The sequence below is a fragment of the Tachysurus vachellii genome, chromosome 2 (assembly GCF_030014155.1).
Source record: "Tachysurus vachellii isolate PV-2020 chromosome 2, HZAU_Pvac_v1, whole genome shotgun sequence".
Classification (NCBI taxonomy): domain Eukaryota; kingdom Metazoa; phylum Chordata; class Actinopteri; order Siluriformes; family Bagridae; genus Tachysurus; species Tachysurus vachellii.
Window position 1 is genome coordinate 25068493 of NC_083461.1, and position 20239 is coordinate 25088731.

The 20239-nt window shown below is 40.2% G+C and overlaps 3 protein-coding genes across 3 annotated transcripts in view; 2 read left to right on the forward strand and 1 right to left on the reverse strand.

Annotated features, from left to right (window-relative positions):
• tfam (transcription factor A, mitochondrial) overlaps positions 1–1985 on the forward strand; it is a 4852-nt gene extending 2867 nt beyond the window's left edge. The window contains exons 5-7 of the mRNA XM_060863979.1: positions 1–4; positions 116–172; positions 1236–1985. The exon at positions 1–4 is cut by the window's left edge and continues 92 nt beyond it. Of these exons, the coding sequence (XP_060719962.1) occupies positions 1–4; positions 116–172; positions 1236–1493 (319 nt within the window). The 3' untranslated portion in view covers positions 1494–1985. The remainder of the gene's footprint in view (positions 5–115; positions 173–1235) is intronic.
• Positions 1801–8035, reverse strand: zgc:171971 (uncharacterized protein LOC569690 homolog). The gene is made up of 9 exons (XM_060863978.1): positions 7942–8035; positions 5845–6013; positions 5485–5531; positions 5257–5405; positions 5045–5172; positions 4860–4956; positions 3372–3628; positions 3145–3297; positions 1801–3054 (listed from the first exon to the last, which is right to left on the reverse strand). Exons 2-9 carry the CDS (start codon positions 6010–6012, stop codon positions 2890–2892), a joined length of 1164 nt encoding a protein of 387 aa, XP_060719961.1. The 5' UTR covers position 6013; positions 7942–8035; the 3' UTR covers positions 1801–2889.
• A 1792-nt stretch (positions 8036–9827) lies between these two features.
• Positions 9828–20239, forward strand: part of bicc1b (BicC family RNA binding protein 1b) — a 66915-nt gene continuing 56503 nt past the window's right edge. Inside the window, exon 1 of the mRNA XM_060863981.1 lies at positions 9828–10229. Within this exon, the coding sequence (XP_060719964.1) occupies positions 10040–10229 (190 nt within the window). The 5' untranslated portion in view covers positions 9828–10039. The remainder of the gene's footprint in view (positions 10230–20239) is intronic.

Here is a 20239-nt window from a genome sequence, read left to right on the forward strand (position 1 = left end):
GCCGGTAAAGATCCGTCTCTGCACCTAAGGTTTTACCTTCAAGGTTGATTATGGCTTTTTTGTACGGTAAAGTCGTGTACGAGATTGTAACGGTTAAAGCTTTTTCCTCTTTCAGGGCAAAATGAAGTCTCTGTTTGACGACTGGAAGAGTTTGTCCTTATCACAGAAACAAGCAAGTCCTATTTTACTGCAGTTATCACATGAGATGATGTTGATGTACATCTAAATCAAACCGTGTGTGTGTGTCTGTGTGTGTGTGTGTGTGTCTGTGTGTGTGTCTGTGTGTGTGTCTGTCTGTGTGTGTGTGTGTGTCTGTCTGTGTGTGTGTGTGTCTGTCTGTGTGTGTGTGTGTCTGTCTGTGTGTGTGTGTGTCTGTCTGTGTGTGTGTGTGTCTGTCTGTGTGTGTGTGTCTGTCTGTGTGTGTGTGTGTGTCTGTCTGTGTGTGTGTGTGTCTGTCTGTGTGTGTGTGTGTGTGTGTGTGTCTGTCTGTCTGTGTGTGTGTGTGTGTGTCTGTCTGTCTGTCTGTGTGTGTGTGTCTGTCTGTGTGTGTGTGTGTCTGTCTGTCTGTGTGTGTGTCTGTCTCTGTGTGTGTGTGTCTGTCTGTGTGTGTGTCTGTCTGTGTGTGTGTCTGTCTGTGTGTGTGTCTGTCTGTGTGTGTGTCTGTCTGTGTGTGTGTCTGTCTGTGTGTGTGTCTGTCTGTGTGTGTGTGTGTGTCTGTGTGTGTGTGTGTGTGTGTGTCTGTCTGTCTGTCTGTGTGTGTGTGTCTGTCTGTGTGTGTGTGTGTGTGTCTGTGTGTGTGTGTGTCTGTCTGTCTGTGTGTGTGTCTGTCTCTGTGTGTGTGTGTCTGTCTGTGTGTGTGTCTGTCTGTGTGTGTGTCTGTGTGTGTGTGTGTGTCTGTCTGTGTGTGTGTGTGTGTCTGTCTGTCTGTCTGTGTGTGTGTGTCTGTCTGTCTGTGTGTGTCTGTCTGTCTGTGTGTGTGTGTCTGTCTGTGTGTGTGTGTCTGTCTGTGTGTGTGTGTCTGTCTGTGTGTGTCTGTCTGTGTGTGTGTCTGTCTGTCTGTGTGTGTGTGTGTGTGTCTGTCTGTGTGTGTGTGTGTGTGTGTCTGTCTGTGTGTGTGTGTGTGTGTCTGTCTGTGTGTGTGTGTGTGTGTCTGTCTGTGTGTGTGTGTGTGTGTGTGTGTGTCTGATGAGATGATGTTGATGTGCTTCTAAATCAAACCATGTGTGTGTGTGCAGATATACACACAGCTAGCAGAGGATGATAAAGTACGTTATAAAAATGAGATGAAGGCGTGGGAGGAGCACATGACTGAACTCGGGAGGGAGGATCTGGTCCGACGGAAGGAGTCACGACGCAAGAAAGCAGCGACTAAAAGAGGCAAAAAGAAATCGAGAGTTAAAGTGTTGAAGGCCAAAGCGCCTGATAAGAAAACATCAGAGGGGAAAAAGACTGTTTCTGCTGAAACAAAAAAAACAAGTAGCACTAAGAAGTGAGCGTTTTCTCTGAGGTGTAAGCCGTCCTTATTAAAGCCGCTTTAGAAAGACGTACACATCTCCGATTGGTGCTCAGCGATGAGTGATATTTTATACTGTGACACAAAAAAAGGCCAGTTTTGTGGTGACGTCTTTGCTTAAATACACATCCATCACACATCGGACGCAACTGAACCTGAGTTTCTACAACTACTGCGTTTGCTTTTGTTTATTATGAAGTTACTTATAATTGTAATCCTTACATTTATTTTATTTTGCTTTGTAGAACACATCCAGTTCTGGATCATATGAAAAAAAAATCCCAGTATTCATTTTCTGTATCACATCTTTACTTAATAAATATCAACATTTTCTATCAAAACAAGCACCACAAAGTATCTACACAGTCAATTCAGATTACAATATTACATTAAAACAGGAAGTGATTATGTGACAAAGTCCAGACATTTCAGCTGAAACCCCAAATAAACATTATGACTTTTTAAGCCTTGACCACTGTAGATTTTTCCTGATTTATAATCTAGGATCATTGTAACACAACTGAATAAAAAAACAGCTAGACTATTTTACATGCTATAGACTATTAATTGTCTAGTGGGACAGACATGTGAGTGATCGAAATGGTCAGTTCTGCTTTCTACGTTCAACCAGGAAAGACCAGTAAAGAATAAACATGATGTGAATACTACAGTATGGATCTGTGTTAATCACTAAGATTGTAAATCTGTCTGTTTAATGCCTTCTTTTTTTCTTCTTAGTCTGTAACACTGTGTTGTGGAGGATGTGGTAGACTAGTGGCTATGCTGTTGGACCACTGGGCCCCTGAGCAAGGCCCTTAACCCTTAATCGCTCAGTTGTATATTAAAAAAAAAAACAGATAAAATGGATAAGTGCGTCAGCAGAATGCTGTAAATGTAAGTGTGCAGGATACGAGGTGATAACGTCAGGATAACCAGAGTTCCCTAAATTGACAAACGTCGTTCACATCACGTGTTTAAATGACGAACGTTACAAAATAATCGTGTACAAAATCCACTTTCACGGTTATATTAAAAATGTTACCAAGAGTTTCTCTCTCAACCCCGCTTGTAAAAGCAACACCGTGTGTTGTCATGACAACTAATTTGGGAAGATTAAAGTCATCTTTCCCTTATTATAAACGGACGGTAAGATAAAGCACGGTCTGTAAACAGACATGTTAGTAAAGATTCCCTGGTATGCTGTAAAAAGTAAACCACAGAGACATGAAATCGTTATCTACGGTCAACTGACGAGCAAGTTTTAAATTAAACAAATATAAACAGTGAATAATAAAATCAAATCTGACTTTCCAAAACAACCCACGTGTTTGCAGAACTGCAAACCTGCTATAAGAGCGAATTCTCTTCTGGGAAGTTTATCCCGTATGAACGGAATTTAAGACCGGTTGGATGAGTGATGGAGCCTTAACCCCTTTTAGGAGAGTCTGGAAGTCAGGGGAACACACCAGCTTGTGTCTGACGTCACCGAGCACCGTCAGGTCACCCGTCAGTCCCTCCGTGAGCCGCACACACACCAGTTGCTGTAAAAGCACACACAAACACATTTGTAGTGTGTGTAAACTCTCTAAACTCTTCAATTCTCATATAATATTTCTACAAAAAAACCTCACCTGGAGAAATGAAAAAGCTGCTCCTTCAGACACGTCCAGTGTAACGTCCCCTATGACTAGCTGCACTTTGCCTGATTTCCTAATTTGCACTTTTCCTATGTATCCTTCAGTGAAGTCGGAGAGCACCGGCGCTGCCTCTTTCTCCCCTGGATCCTAAAGCACAACATCGCAGTGTTACAAATACGAAGCTGCAGATGAGGACTATTAACCCTGTAGATTCCACTCACTTGGGTTCTCGTGTGAGACGCACGCTTGTCTTCAACATCACATTTTTTCCCAGACTTTTCACTTTTTGCAGCTTTTTTCGGGGCGGGTATGGTATCGGGAAGCTGGATGAATAAAAGCTCTTCCTTCTCTGATACGCTCAACTGCCGGAAAAGGTCTCCGACGCTCGGAGGCTGAGGACCTGCGTACGTTCTGCTCGTCGGCTCTGGAATCTTTTCGCGTATTTTTGCTGACTTTGAGAAAGCGTGATCATCTTTTACTGTGAAAACAACGTCAGAGATGATGAATGATGAGCACTCAAATCTGTTCAGTCCTTTTTATTACACTGTAATATCAGTGTACTTGTGTATTAGACCCTTAATCACTCAGGTTTCCATCAAACACTGAAGATTCTGATCTTTGTGTATTCTAGCCACATTAAAGGTGGGGTGTACATTGTTTGAGAAATGCTTCAGAAAACTGAGTCGGGACGACAAACAAAACAAAAACAAAACTAACGTGTAGCCCCAGAAAGGGGCGGGTCTTGTCAATATGGGCAGAGAGAGTATTCAGTGCGCATGTGTGACATTAGCAGAAAGCGGTTTTAACATTGACATGGAGGATAAAAACAAAGAAAGAAAGCGAAGAAAGGCTTACGATAAGGCAAGAAGTAGGACCCGTGTTAATATAGGATCAGCTTTCCAGCGCTGGAGAGAACTGAAATAGCGGGAAGGCCTGTGATGGGACGCTGAGGTTGCTTTTTTCCTTCTCGATAGGTGAGTAACGTTGGTTTTGCTTTGTTACACAGAACTAATATATGCCGTCCTTTACATGATTATCCTTGTGTGTCATTTTTGCTTGTTTGTTTATCTGCAATCGTATTGTTCTTCCCTTCAGCTATGATAAAGACACATTTCTTTCCATTAGTTGCCTGGGTTACGTATGTATATGTGGGCGGAGCTATCAATACAGGGGTGGGACCCATTTGGGTTAGGAGCGTGTTTGTTTTGGTGATTTCAAATGTCAACATTGGCTTTCAAACAATGGAGACCCCACCTTTAATGTGCATACACAGTTAAGGCTCTAGGTTACTTATCAGAATCATTTGAAGGTTCAAGACCCAGCACTGTCTCTGTTTCGACCCTCTGTCTCGACCCTCTCTGCTCCTGATGTGCTATGTCGTAGCTGACCCTGCACTCTGACCCCAAACTCCTAACTCACTCACTTTTTCTGAGAAATGTGTATAGAAAATCATTTCTGTGGTTGGGGTAGAGGTGTAGATATTCTAGACAAGTTCTTTATTCTAACACAAACATGACGCTTCACCTACATCTTTAATCAATATCAGAAAATCAATAATCAATGAATCGATCAATAAATAAATCAAATCAGAGATTACTACCAGTAGTAACCATTAACTTTAAAGGAGTGCGGCGTTTTTCTGGATTATATAAGCTGCGTCAACCTGCTCCTTCATTTAATACTGTTCTGATAAAGGATTCTGAACCTACAAGACGTCTCCGTCGGCAAGCAGCTGAACGACTGATGCAGTGGAAGTTTTATTGGCGTCTGCTTGGGATCGTTTTTCAGGCCAGGATCGTCTATGAACTGCACAGCAACAAAAAAAAGTGTTAGAGACGAATTAATATAAAACAAAAATTCTTCACTGAATGAAGTAAAAATCAGTGCAAGTTACATCATCTCGCTGAAGCTTTTCTAAAATTTCATCATCATCGTCATCTTCCGGAACGTTCCTCTCCTTTTTAATACTCTTAGTAAGAACTGAAGGATCGTAGTCGCATAGGTTTGTGGTCCCCCAGCTTCCTGTGAATGGAAAGTGGGAGCATTACTCTCGCTGAGTGTCGTTACTGTTCTCTGGGTAGAGTCTGGGGTGAGATCGTTCTTGACCTGTTTTCCTGAAGGTGTCTGCAGGACCCTGTTCAAAAATGGAGTGTGACTGAATAGTCTGAGGTCTTTCTCTGCGCCTGCGCTCTCTCTGCCTGTCTTCCCTGTCTCTTCTCTCCTTCTTCGGAGCAGTACGCAGCTCCTCCTTTAACCTGCAGGAAACAGAAGGGTTTGGTCTGTGAAGTGCCGGATTAACTTTATTAAGCTTATTAATTACACGCAGGTACTTACTCGTCTTTGCTTTTACGAATGGAGTGGACGTTTGGTACGAACGTTTTCTGCAACAACAAGAACATTATACAAGTCAGTATATTTTCTATACTTATACAGGTATGTGCTGGTATGTTTCCATAAGGTTGTTGAACTGCAGAAAGCAGGTCTGTGCTTAGAGTTTGCAGTCATTAACCTTAGCAACAAGTCACACATTTAACACATATTATATGACATTGCAAGTGTGAACAGAAGATAACACTTTCTCACCACGTCGCCTGTGATCTTTCCTAATCAACCTAAAATGTTAGCAAATTCAACATAATGTAACAATGAGGCATGTTGATTGCATACATATGAATAAGTGAGTGTGTGTTTGACCTTTTTAAATCCCCCCAGCGTCAGGTCTCTGGAGCGCAGGGACGTGAGTCTGCCTGGAGGTGTCGGATTCAGTAACGAGCGTCCTGACAGTCCTCTTCCCAAAGAGAAATTCGAACGCAGAGTCCCAGATGAACTGGCCACAGGGTCCCCGTCACCACCTTCTGACATTCTGTAAGATGCCAAAGAGTACATCAGATACTCATCTTCTCTCTAGAGTAATGAGCTAATAATAATAATAACAACAACAACAATAGATTCCTCTCAACACCAAAATGGATATGGACAGAAGACTAAACTAGATTATTTGAGCATATTACTAAAAATAATAGAGATGTTTAAAAGGTACGTGCTATGTTTACTTCTCCTTTCCTACCAAAAGCCTCAAAGAAATGTGCTTAAGTTATTGGACCACTGATCAGCAGGTTGTGAGTTCGAATCCCAGGTCCATCAAGCTGCCACTGCTGGGCCCCTGAGCAAGACCCTTAACCATCAATTTCTCAGCTGTACATAAGGGTCTGTTAATAGAGTGATAACTATAACACCATGTTAAATTCCCAAACTTGATTAGAGTGGGCGTAACTTTCAGGAGTGCTCTAGACCTCTACATCTACACACTTTATAGTGCACTACATCCTCACACTTTATAGTGCACTACATCCTCACACTTTATAGTGCACTACATCCTCACACTTTATAGTGAACTACATCCACACACTTTATAGTGAACTACAACTACACACTTTATAGTGCACTACATCTACACACTTTATAGTGCACTACATCCTCACACTTTATAGTGCACTACATCTACACACTTTATAGTGCACTACATCCTCACACTTTATAGTGCACTACAACTACACACTTTATAGTGCACTACATCTACACACTTTATAGTGCACTACATCTACACACTTTTTAGTGCACTACATCCTCACACTTTATAGTGCACTACATCCTCACACTTTATAGTGCACTACATCCACACACTTTATAGTGCACTACATCTACACACTTTATAGTGCACTACATCCTCACACTTTATAGTGCACTACAACTACACACTTTATAGTGCACTACATCTACACACTATAGTGCACTACATCCTCACACTATATTGCAATACATCAACACACTTTATAGTGCACAACCTCCACACACTTTATAGTGCACTATATCCTCACACTTTATAGTGCACTACATCCACACACTTTATAGTGCACTACATCCACACACTTTATAGTGCATTACATCCACACACTTTATAGTGCACTACATCCTCACACTTTATACTGCACTACATCTACACACTTTATAGTGCACTACATCATCACACTTTATAGTGCACTACATCTACACACTTTATAGTGCACTACATCATCACACTTTATACTGCACTACATCTACACACTTTATAGTGCACTACATCTACACACATTATAGTGCACTACATCCTCACACTTTATACTGCACTACATCCTCACACTTTATAGTGCACTACATCATCACACTTTATAGTGCACTACATCTACACACTTTATAGTGCACTACATCCACACACTTTATAGTGCACTACATCCTCACACTTTATAGTGCACTACATCCTCACACTTTATAGTGCACTACATCTACACACTTTTATAGTGCACTACATCCTCACACTTTATAGTGCACTACATCTACACACTTTATAGTGCACTACATCCTCACACTTTATAGTGCACTACATCCTCACACTTTATAGTGCACTACATCATCACACTTTATAGTGCACTACATCCACACACTTTATAGTGCACTACATCCTCACACTTTATAGTGCACTACATCCTCACACTTTATAGTGCACTACATCTACACACTTTTATAGTGCACTACATCCTCACACTTTATAGTGCACTACATCATCAATAAAACAACACTTTATACATATACACAGATGAGCCGTTGGGGATTTAAAAGTGCGCGCGAGCCTTCGTTTTGATAGCAAAAGGCTATAGGAGCTACTACAAAAAAACAACAGTGCCACAATATAACCTGCATGTTATTAACACACATATATACTGTATATATATATTTATATAATGCCAGACTTACGTTTGTTGCTACGTTTATAACATCTTTTTTACACTTGAGGTCTCATAGCTTCCTAGTACACACATTCTTGCTAACCTTTAATCACGTGACCAACCTTTACGCGTTTCTATTGGCTAGCTTGTAAACCAATGGAAACAAATACGTCGTGTTTTGTCTCTAGAGTTTGTGTTGTGATGATATACAGTAGTTATAATCACCATATAACCAGTTATTTATATGTATATTCAGGTATATAAATGTATAATCAGTTGTATTAATGTTTAATCGGTTATATTAATATATACAGTTATATAAATGTATTATCAGTTATATAAAGGTATAATTAATAATATATTATATTATATATTATTATTATTATTATTATTAATATTATATTAATATATATTCAGCTATAGAAATGTATAATCAGTTACATAAATGTATATTCAGGTATTTAAATGTATAATCAGTTATATAAATGTATAATCAGGTATATAAATTCGCTTTTTAGATTTTATAATAGTTTATTATCTGGTCTACTCTCCTACCGTCCTTCAAGGCCAAACCTAATCAAGTTTAAGTCGATATTTATTTTAATTGCACACACAAATTTGTGGAAACGTTTGTGCAACCCATGCAGTCATTTCATATTAATGGAATTAATTAAAGAAATAAACTGTGTAGTCATAATTAAAGAATGCAAGCCAACAGAACCTGTATTATGCCAAGGGTTCTGTGTCATTTATTCTACATTATACATGTAATAATAATAATAATAATAATAATAATAATAATAATAATAATAATAATAGTTCTTTACCATCTCTTACCAAGAGATGTCAGTATTTCTCTGTTGGTTAAAGATGTAGACGTCAATGTTGATGTGGTGTGATTTAATGTCACATCAATAAAGTACACCTTTATTATATATATATATATATATATATATATATATATATATATATATATATATATATATATATATATATATATGTATATATATATGTAGCTATTGCCAAATCAAAAGTTGCAATGTGAAATGATGTGATTTTTTCAACATGAATACATTTTTTTGTGCTCACATTTAAACATAATGGCTCATGTACTAATTCATGGCATAGCATGTTGACATGCAGTTACTACAGCTAATTGTACAGCTAAAAAATACTTTGTGACCATATGTGAAAATGTACGTGAATTTTGCATAAATGTAAATACTTTGCTGCTAATTATAATAACAGAGGGTGAAAGCCTTAGTTATAGTCTACACATATGGCCAGATTTAGGTGAATACAGGACCTGTAAAGTCATATATGCTGGTTCCAGATTTGGTCTACTTTTGCAGTTATAATAACGTCTGCTTTTCTGATGCCTGATGTTCTGTGAAGAGACCTGATAAACAATCATCAGTTCATGTTGATGGTGATCAGTGAGCTTGATGTCAGAGCACTGTGCAGGACACTCGCTTTGTGCACAGTAGCATTGTCATGCTGGAACAGGTTTGGCTTCATAGTGTAATGCTATAGCACATAAAAACTTTGTGGCAAGTTTTACATACAGCTGTGATAATCAATTGTCCACATACTTCTGGCCATATCGTCTAATTCATTCATCCATCTTTAGTAATCGCCTTATCTAGAACCTGAGAACATTATTGGTATTGGTTACAGCATGGATGATAAACCAGTCCATTGCAGCAACAACAACATTAATAATAATAATAATTGTGATGATGATGATGATGATGATGATGATGATGATGGTGGTGGTTATGTGTTATTCACTCTTGCTTGCGAAACAACTCAGAGGCAAATCATCTTGTGTTAACTTGGTGTCGCATATGGACCAGCGCGCTCAGATGAAGACAATCCTTCTATCCTGATCAGAAGTTTCCCAAAAGGGCGGCGCTCTTCTCCAGGGCGCAGTTAAAGAGCGCGCTCCCGAGCGCAATGCCTCCCACCTCGGGAACTTAACGGGATCGCGTCCGATGGGAAGAAGACGTTAACGCCTGAAAAGCGCTCGAAAGCAGTGCGCGCTCGCGTGTGTATCGTAGCGTGCGTGTGTTTGTGTGTGGTGTGTGTGGACGCCGCGTTGTGTTGTTGGAAAACGCGCGGACGCTATGGCCGCCGGGCGCAGCTCGGTGAGCGGGTTCATGCAGCAGCCCGAGGCGCCGAGCTCCAGCGACTCCCCGCCGCCACACGGCTCCGAGGACGAGGAGCAGCACGGCGGAGCAGCGGCACCACACGACCCCGAGTGGACCGAGGAGAGGTTCCGGGTCGACCGCAAGAAGCTCGAGCTCATGCTCTTAGGTACAAGTTCTGCTCATAAGTTGAATAAAAAAGCTGGTTCCGCTGTTTTGGATGCTTTGGCCACTAACTGCATGCTTCCATACTGAGTATTGCGCCAGATGTTAGAGCTCTAAACTAAATAGTAAGGCCACGTCCATATAGCATGGAAAATTTTTTATAGCCATAAACATCATCATTATGCCATTTAATGCGTTATTACGCGCTATGCAGTAATAGTCTGGGTTAAGAACAACACGCAATGGGTTTCAGACTGCATATAAAACAGTGATTATCTCTTCATTGTTCCACATCCACTCAGTCCACTTTATCCCTGGTGACATATTAAAGGTGAGCACTTTGGTTCTTCTGCTTGAGGTCCTTCTTCTCTGTTATCTGGACAACTTTGTTTTGAGGCATTTAGGTTTATTTATTTATTTATCGCAAATGTCTGGACTTTTTCTTCCTAAACACATCCGGTCAACTTTACACCTTCTCCACACTAACACAAGCATTTGGTGTCTTCTAGCTTTAATTCTGTCCTGAACACCTTTCTGTTCTTGTGTTTACACAAAGAAAAAACAATTCTCACCCAAGAGCTAATAGACTTTCTAGGAATATGATTAGTTAAACTCTGGAAATGAAAGATGCTGCAAGTTAAAACACATAACTGCTAAATGTTATTGTGAGGATTCTGACCAATCTCAGACACTCACTATTACAGTTACAGTTGTGTTTAGGTTGTATTCAGTTATATCTTTAACTAGGGAACTTTAAAGCTTCACTGGGGTTTTTTTTTGTGTTAAATTCAATGCAATCACTGTGGTGTAGTTACAATATTATATTCTTTCCATATTGTGCAAACGCTGCCAATAGGAGTCAGTGTTTAAACGCACAGTCCATGAGACTTTCACAATGCTTTTACCAGTTGTTTTGTTGCTTTATTTCCCTAAAATGCTCTGTTTTTGTTCAATATTTGGGAAAAGGGGTCAGACTGCAGTTCCATAACAAAAGACTCCATTAGATGTGAAATAAATTCCATGGACCTCAGAGACAGATATTTCATTTGCACAATAATGTTTTTTCCTAGTTATTAGATCCATAGAATTTTCTATTTCTGAACTTTTCCACTGACAGAACATCGCTTGTACTGGGTTGTGATTTCCATCAGTGTAACCGAATAAAAGATGACAGTCTCCATGACTGAGCTTCACAGAACCTACGACTGATGTCTTTGATTCAAGAACCTGCAGAATGTGAAACTTCTAAACATCCATAAAACTCATGGTCACATCACTCAGAAACACAGAAGCCTGAAAAGACAACTTTAACTCAAATACGCTCCTCACTTTGTTTCCCTTTAATCAGAGCTCATACACCGTCACTCAGCTCTCTGTTCAGGGGGAGAGAAATAAAGCAACATTTATTTATACATCTTCAGTCACCTCTTCATTCTGGTCTGGGTCATGAATCTACCCCGGAATCTACCCCTGGAACAACAGACATGAGGTGGAAATACACCCTGGATAGCATGTTTGTCCATTTCAGGGTTTCATAGACACATACATTCAAACACTGGGGTAACTTATTGTACCCAGTTCACCAACCAGCATGTTGTTGATCCTAAAAGAAACCTACATGGTCAATCATAGGAACTCTACATAGCTTGTAAGCTGAACTCAACCTTCTTTCCACCTAAATGTTCCAAACTTTGTGCAGAAATTCAACCGTTTAACACAGGAGTATGTGGCTATTAGTTATTACACAAACAAACACATAATTATTAATAATTTCCTTGCCAATAAAAACTGGTGGATTCCTTAAACAGATTAGACATAACATTAAAAACAGATGAATAACAATATCATTACAGTGAGACCGGTCAAGAGGTAGCAAGTAAACAGTCAGTTCTCAAAGTTCATGTCTTGAATGCAGGAAAAATGGGTAAGTGTTAAGTATCTGAGTGACTTGCACAAGGGCTAAATGGTGATGGCTAGATGAGAGGGTCAGAGCATCTTCAGTGGTTATTACCTAACAAAATCCGTCCAGGACTAGAAGGATAACCGGTGAACAGGCAACATGGTCAGTTGATTCAGTGATACATGTTGTGAGTGAAAGGTAGTCCATCTGGTCTGATTCCACAGAAGAGCTAAATTTGGGGCATCGTAGCTGCAGACCAGTCAGAGAGCCCATGCTGATCCACCATGTCCACAATAGAAAATGCCTGCAATGGACAGTAAAGCATGAGAACTGGACAATGAGCAATGAAAGACAGGGGCCTGGTGTGATGAATGAAGTTTGTTTAATATCATGTGGATCTGGGAAGAAGGAGTTACTGTGATGCTCTGACCGATGTTCTTCCGGAAAACCTGAGGTGGTGGCCTTTATGTGGATGCTACACAAACCACCTACCTAAATTCCTTCTTGGCCTTCAGTATTCCATAATGGCAATGGCCTCTTTCAACAGGATAATGTTCTCTGTCTCACTGCAAAAATTGTTCAGGAATGGTTTGTGTTACATGGCATAGTGTTGAAGGTGTTGACCAAGCCTCCAAATTGACCAGATCTCATTCTGATCAAGCATCTGTATGAAGTGCTGGACAAACAAGACTGATCCACGTAGGCTCCACTTCACCACTTACAGGGACTTAAAGGATCTGCTGCTAATGTCTTGGTGCCAGATACCACAGCAGATGACTTGTGGAGCTGTTTTTGGCGACACAAAGGGAACCTACACATTATTAACAGGTGGTTTTAATGCTACGGCTGATAGGTGTATAACCCAGCTTATGCTTGCACTATAGTTTCTAACATTCCCAAGGGATTTATGAATGGACAGTATTGAAAATGTTCCCTCCCCCAGTGTCTCAAGATCCAAAAAGTGATTCCTTGGCAGTCCTAGAATGTGAACTCACAGCTTTCCAATCCCAAGAAAAAAACTGATCGGTGAGGTAACCATCCGATCATACACCATGACCAACCATGACCAACCATGACAATGCAACGGCCCTGCTGTTCATCTGTCCTTCACATTGCATACAATACAAAGATCTTTGTCATACAAGAGAAACTAAGCATAATGTATTGTATGCTTTTCTGTACTGCTTGTTCCTGGAATGGCATTTGAAAGCATTTGGAAGAGGAAGAGAGAAGTCTGACTATACTATGAATAACAAGCTCACCGTGCCAAAGTAAATGTAACGGACTTGTGACTGTTTGATTAGATAGATTTAGTGCCTGACGTATGTCGGAAATTCAGATATAAATTGCTCTCTAACAGCTTTGATGCAAAAACTGGCACAACTAAGAGTCACAGAGTGATGGATCTGTTGACCGATCCGTCAAAAGTATATTAAAATAAAGCCCAGAGATGGACTTTGCTTAGTAACGGTTAAGCTTTGCCTCAAAGTGCCAAGCAGGCCTCACACAGCATGTGCTGTCACTACTCACATGTTTTCGCACTGATTTTGGCTTCTGTGTATTTGAGGAGATGTATGCGTGTGAAAGAAAGATTTTCCATTCCTGAGATTTAAAAGAATTTTAACCTGCTGCTTCATTTTGCCATAGCTCTCGCTCATCAGCATGATCGCACAGCACAGGGATTATTTCTTCAAGTGTTTCAGTACCAAAGTGTAAGCAGAACAGGTACCAACACCATCTAGACCTTTAGAGCCGACTGATCAATATTCAAGGCCCCCTTTTTTACCGAGCTCTTTAATACGACTTGGACATTGACGTTATTTATGTGGCTTTAAAATGGGTTTATTTGAATTGGCACTCATGACCAACGTAGCATTGCACAGGCTTTAAAGTACAACGTCGCATCAGAACGGCGTCTGGATATAAAGTCTATTCAACTAAATCTATTTTGCCCTGGTCCACTTCCATTTTGGAGCATGGGTTTGAATTCATCATGTGGGCCCGGAGGTGAAACGACACCGAGACATGAGCAAGAAAGCATATCTGTTTCCTGTCTAAAATGAATGCTCTCGATGTGTAAATTCTTTACCCACCTGCTTCCAATACCAAAGTCACACACTTAAAACATATTGTAGTGAAGTTCTGACGGAAATATCGAGGCATGTCAGTGTCATTGATGTGTTTTGTATGATGAAATATAGACACTTGTGAGTTTGTGAGTAGGATGTGATGCATTGGTGTAAAAAATGTAAATTAAAAAAACAGAAAACAAACAAAAAAACATTAGAACATGACCAGGAAACTCTCCAACACATGCACTGTGTGTGTAATTTACATTTCTTATTTATAAAACTGAGTGTTAAGGGCCTTACTCAGGGGCCCAGCAATGGCAGCTTGGTGGATCTGGGATTCAAACTCACAACCTTCCATTCAGTAGTCCAACACCTTTACCACTAGGCTACTACCATCCCATTATCACATGCCCTTCTTTAATACACACTAACGTGATGGTCCTGAAGAAATGCAAGGTAAAAATGGCCAGAAGCATGCTTTACTATCTTCTGTACACAGACTCAGTTCATTCTGGCTAAATTATACACTTTAGAGAGCATACACTGTGATGGTTTACACATTGTATACACATTACACACACAGCCTCTAAATATACAGCACAGCAGCAAAGTTGAGATCCTCTACCAGTCTGAGATCATCTTAAATGTCAAAGACAGTGTTAGTGCTTTTCCACTCGCAGTGCCTGACATCAGATGGTTCTGCGCTTTTTGTTTTCTCCTGGTACCGAAGACCCAGTTTATGTTATGGACTGAGAGCCGAGGGTAGCCTTCTGTCGCCACGGTGACGGCTCAAGCAGGTCAGAAATATTAGCAAAAAAAAAAGAATTAGAAAAATGTGAACAGGCTAATTTTTGATATTATTTTTAGATTTAAAGATGCACTAAACCCAAAGCAGGACAGATTGCGGAAGAGACGAATACTTGGCTGGCAGTGAACTGTAGAGCAGCTACATTCAGAATAGAGGAAAAGAGCCAAAAGGTGTTTCTAATGTGTGTAGAAAGTGAAAAACGTATTATTATATAAATATAATATAAACGAAAAAAAGATGGTTTGGACATGTTCAGAGGAGGGAGAGTGAGTATATTGGTAGGAGAATGTTGGACATGGAGCTGCCAGGCAGAAGGTAAAGAGGAAGGCCAAAGAGGAGGTATACAGTATGGATGTAATTAATGAGGATATGAAGCTAGTGGGTGCAAGTGTTGAGGATGCAGAAGATAGGGATAGGTGGAGGGATATGATTCGCTGTGGTGACCCCTGAAGGGAAAAGCCGAAAGAAGAAGAAGACGCTGTTCTATAGAGAAACTCTAAGGACGTTCACGACAGCACACGTAATCACATCTGTCACAACTGCAGTTATTCTTTGCAGCATCTTCATTAATTTGATGATTTTCCTTTTTCAGTGCTTCACCACTTTATTACATCTTCCTGGTGCACCGATAGTGCGTCCTGTCCGCGTTCCTGTTAGAGCGAGCGAATGCAGTTTTCTATAATGTCTAGAACACTTAGACCAGAAAGATGTAGAATTTGAATTAAGAATTTAATTTAAAAAAATGCATTAAAATTCATTAAAAATAATTAGTGGTTTTATGTAGAATTAAAGTTTTTAACGAAATTCAGAAAGACTCAAAGCCAGGTTTGTTTCACTATGCCATTTTTTTGGAAGCAGTGAATGAAAGCTTGTTTATTTACCTGTTAGCTGTATACGAAGCGTCACGCGAAGCTATTTCATGACATTTGATGTTTGACATATTCACTGTGGTTTCTCTGAAGTTTAGCTGTCCACATGTCTGTACTGATTCTGTCAGACATAAAACCACAAAATTTTTTTAAAAAAGTCCAAAGTCTATTTTTGCTGTTCAGTGCTACGCTAACAACGGCAAAACGTCTGTCGACTAAATCAGAAACCATCATGACATCCGCTCCATTGTATTAACAGTGTTAGCCATGCTAGTATTTTGGCAGTGGTAGGATTTAGTGAGTAATCTATCTATCTTTAGAGTAAAAGTTCAAAGCGCTAGCAGCATTTTTACAAAATGTACATCGGCTAATTCGTCGGCTTAGTGCAAAGATGCCGAGCCACAGATTTAGCCGGTCACCTGAAATCTCGTTAAATTTAACTGATGTGTAACTTTAACACAACACTTTATTTATACTGCAGGTTTAATACTTCTAAAGTGCTTCTAAAGAATTTGTTGCTACAACAGTGCTAAATGTTTTACGGAAAACCGTCGTGCACTCGACACGTTCAGTCACCGTTTCCTGTTTTTCAGGAAACTATTTTATTTTTTTAAGTACTTTTGTGTCTTAAGTTTGCCAAAATGGCTTTAGGATGTTTTGAATTCATTTGAAATAATTTGGTGCAAATAATTCATTCAAATCATAAGCAGCAGTTTTTATTTACGGGAAATGAAGCTGGAGGAAAAAAGAGCATGAAATATACTTTGGCTTATGTCTCTCTCTCTCTCTCTCTCTCTCTCTCTCTCTCTCTCTGTCTCAGGGTGTGTGTGTCTTAAAGAGTTCATCTTTGTGCTAGATGAAAGTATAAAGCAGTGAGAGAGCGCTGGCTGGAATGTGCTTAGCCCTGGCTGTCCTCTGGACTGTAGCCTAGGGAAACACTTCTCCACGCTTTTTAGAGGTTAAACATGGCATTCTCCCTGAGAGCTACATCCACAGCCAGCCACTGCTATCCAGAGCCTCCCTTCATGGCAGAGAAAGCCTTTTCTTGGCTTGTCATTTTCATCAAATAAATTAATCCTAAAGAAAGAAAAACTCTGACGAGCTTAATTGTCACATCATAAACCTAATACTTTGCTTCTGTCTGGTCAATAAATGCTGTAAATGACTTGAATCGGCATGCTGGGTCTACGCTTCAGGCTCCAGCTCGGGCTGTTCTTTTGGTCAGAAGGACCCTGGAGGAGCAGTGGGTGGAAGGTTCCCAGTGTTCACGATGCATAATTCAATGCAGCTGTTGGAGAGACTTTGGTTTAAGACACACACACACACACACACACACACACACACACACACACACACACACAAAAAAAAAAAACCTCTGGCTCAGACCAGAGACTTTGTTATGACAAGGAGAGAAATGGTCCTGTTACTCCACAGCCAGCTCGACAGCTTAAAGACAAAAACAAAATGGTTGTTGTTCACCATCAGAGCTGCAACAGCGCTACGTCTTTGTGTCTGTCATGAGGTGATGTGTGGGTGAAGCCTGGTACTGTTTCGAACAACTCCATGACATCTCCATGCGGGTTTCAGATGAGACGTAAAATTTATGATGTTATAACAATGCGTATGCTCTTCTGTAGCTGATATGTGGCTTTACAACATTGTTTTAATTTTGCTTTACATTTTATATATATATATATATATATATATACAGGGAGTGCAGAATTATTAGGGAAGTTGTATTTTTGAGGATTAATTTTATTATTGAACAACAACCATGTTCTCAATGAACCCAAAAAACTCATTAATAGCAAAGCTGAATATTTTTGGAAGTAGTTTTTAGTTTGTTTGTAGTTTTAGCTATTTTAGGAGGATATCTGTGTGTGCAGGTGACTATTACTGTGCATAATTATTAGGCAACTTAACAAAAAACAAATATATACCCATTTCAATTATTTATTTTCACCAGTGAAACCAATATTACATCTCAACATTCACTAATATACATTTCTGACATTCAAAAACAAAACAAAAACAAATCAGTGACCAATATAGCCACCTTTCTTTGCAAGGACACTCAAAAGCCTGCCATCCATGGATTCTGTCAGTGTTTTGATCTGTTCACCGTCAACATTGCGTGCAGCAGCAACCACAGCCTCCCAGACACTCTTCAGAGAGGTGTACTGTTTTCCCTCCTTGTAAATCTCACATTTGATGATGGACCACAGGTTCTCTATGGGGTTCAGATCAGGTGAACAAGGAGGCCATGTCATTAGTTTTTCTTCTTTTAGACCCTTTCTTGCCAGCCACGCTGTGGAGTACTTGGACGCGTGTGATGGAGCATTGTCCTGCATGAAAATCATGTTTTTCTTGAAGGATGCAGACTTCTTCCTGTACCACTGCTTGAAGAAGGTGTCTTCCAGAAACTGGCAGTAGGACTGGGAGTTGAGCTTGACCCCATCCTCAACCCGAAAAGGCCCCACAAGCTCATCTTTGATGATACCAGCCCAAACCAGTACTCCACCTCCACCTTGCTGGCGTCTCAGTCGGACTGGAGCTCTCTGCCCTTTACCGATCCAGCCACGAGCCCATCCATCTGGCCCATCAAGACTCACTCTCATTTCATCAGTCCATAAAACCTTAGAAAAATCAGTCTTCAGATATTTCTTGGCCCAGTCTTGACGTTTCAGCTTGTGTGTCTTGTTCAGTGGTGGTCGTTTTTCAGCCTTTCTTACCTTGGCCATGTCTCTGAGTATTGCACACCTTGTGCTTTTGGGCACTCCAGTGATGTTGCAGCTCTGAAATATGGCAAAACTGGTGGCAAGTGGCATCTTGGCAGCTGCACGCTTGACTTTTCTCAGTTCATGGGCAGTTATTTTGCGCCTTGGTTTTTCCACACGCTTCTTGCGACCCTGTTGACTATTTTGAATGAAACGCTTGATTGTTCGATGATCACGCTTCAGAAGCTTGGCAATTTTAAGAGTGCTGCATCCCTCTGCAAGACATCTCACTATTTTTGACTTTTCGGAGCCTGTCAAGTCCTTCTTTTGACCCATTTTGCCAAAGGAAAGGAAGTTGCCTAATAATTATGCACACCTGATATAGGGTGTAGATGTCATTAGACCACACCCCTTCTCATTACAGAGATGCACATCACCTAATATGCTTAATTGGTTGTAGGCTTTCGAGCCTATACAGCTTGGAGTAAGACAACATGCATAAAGAGGATGATGTGGTCAAAATACTCATTTGCCTAATAATTCTGCACTCCCTGTATATATATATTTATATATATATATATATATATATAATATTTTATCATTTGCTAGTTGCTTAGCTTGTCCCATTCTATAAAACATCACCAAACAGAGCTAGATATTTAATCTGTTTGACATAAATTTCCACACACTATTTGAAACTCTATTTTAGGTGCCTGCACACGTACAAGTCTCGTGCTGATCGCATGAGAAGCAGCAAATCATCTGCTTTTCTTAACGAGAATAGTCTTAACTCGCAAACCTCCCATGGACATAACATCCTCCCGGTGTATGAGGCCAAGGAACACAGCTGCTGATAACGATTTCCCAACAAACCACTACATCTACTTTCATAGATGGTGTAGACACCACTGGCTCATATCTCTGCATCCACAGCACACATTTTTTAGGACCTGACTCATGTGTTGAATGAAGCCTCACACAGGCAGACCCTACACTACACCATGCCTCCTTTTTAATATGGTGTTAGTGTTTAGTGCAACACATGGTTGGGTTTGTTTTTGAGTCGGTTAATAATACACCGTGTCTCATGTAGAAATCCATCTCACACTGGTACTCACTAACTCAACTCTGTTACTGTGGGTCAAAAGCAGGATTATGATCCAATTTCTTTTACTTATTTGGGTTTAGGAATCCATACACGGTTGGCTCCAAAAGTATTGGCACTCATTATGAATTGAGTATACAGATGAATTAATGCAATGTATACAGATGCTTCCTTTTAAATATAGTGTTAGTGCAACACATGTTCAGTCATGTTTTTATATGACATTATGAGCAAGGACACCATAATGCATGGAGTCACTGAGACATTAAATCGGTTAATAATACGCCAAGCCTTCGCTTATGTCGCATGCAGGAATCTATCTCAAATCTATCTGTTACTGTCTGTGTGTAATGACACGGGACAGAAGCGGACCCAAACGCAGGATAGCTAAAACAAAAGGGATTTATTAACAAATACACAAAACAGGAACACGGACTCGAGATAGGACTAAACAAAACTAAGACCACAGTAGATGCCGCGCTGCACGAGGCAACGCGGCACAGTTAAATACAAAAGACAATGATAACACAATAAGGATCAGGT

Excerpts from the sequence above, each read along its gene's own strand:
- zgc:171971 (XM_060863978.1), bottom strand. The coding sequence starts at position 6,012 with ATGTCAGAAGGTGGTGACGGGGACCCTGTGGCCAGTTCATCTGGGACT. Across the intron at positions 5,406-5,484 it reads ATTCGTAAAAGCAAAGACGA|GTTAAAGGAGGAGCTGCGTA; the intron begins GTAAGTACCTGC and ends TGTTTCCTGCAG. Across the intron at positions 4,957-5,044 it reads AAAAGCTTCAGCGAGATGAT|TTCATAGACGATCCTGGCCT; the intron begins GTAACTTGCACT and ends GTTGCTGTGCAG.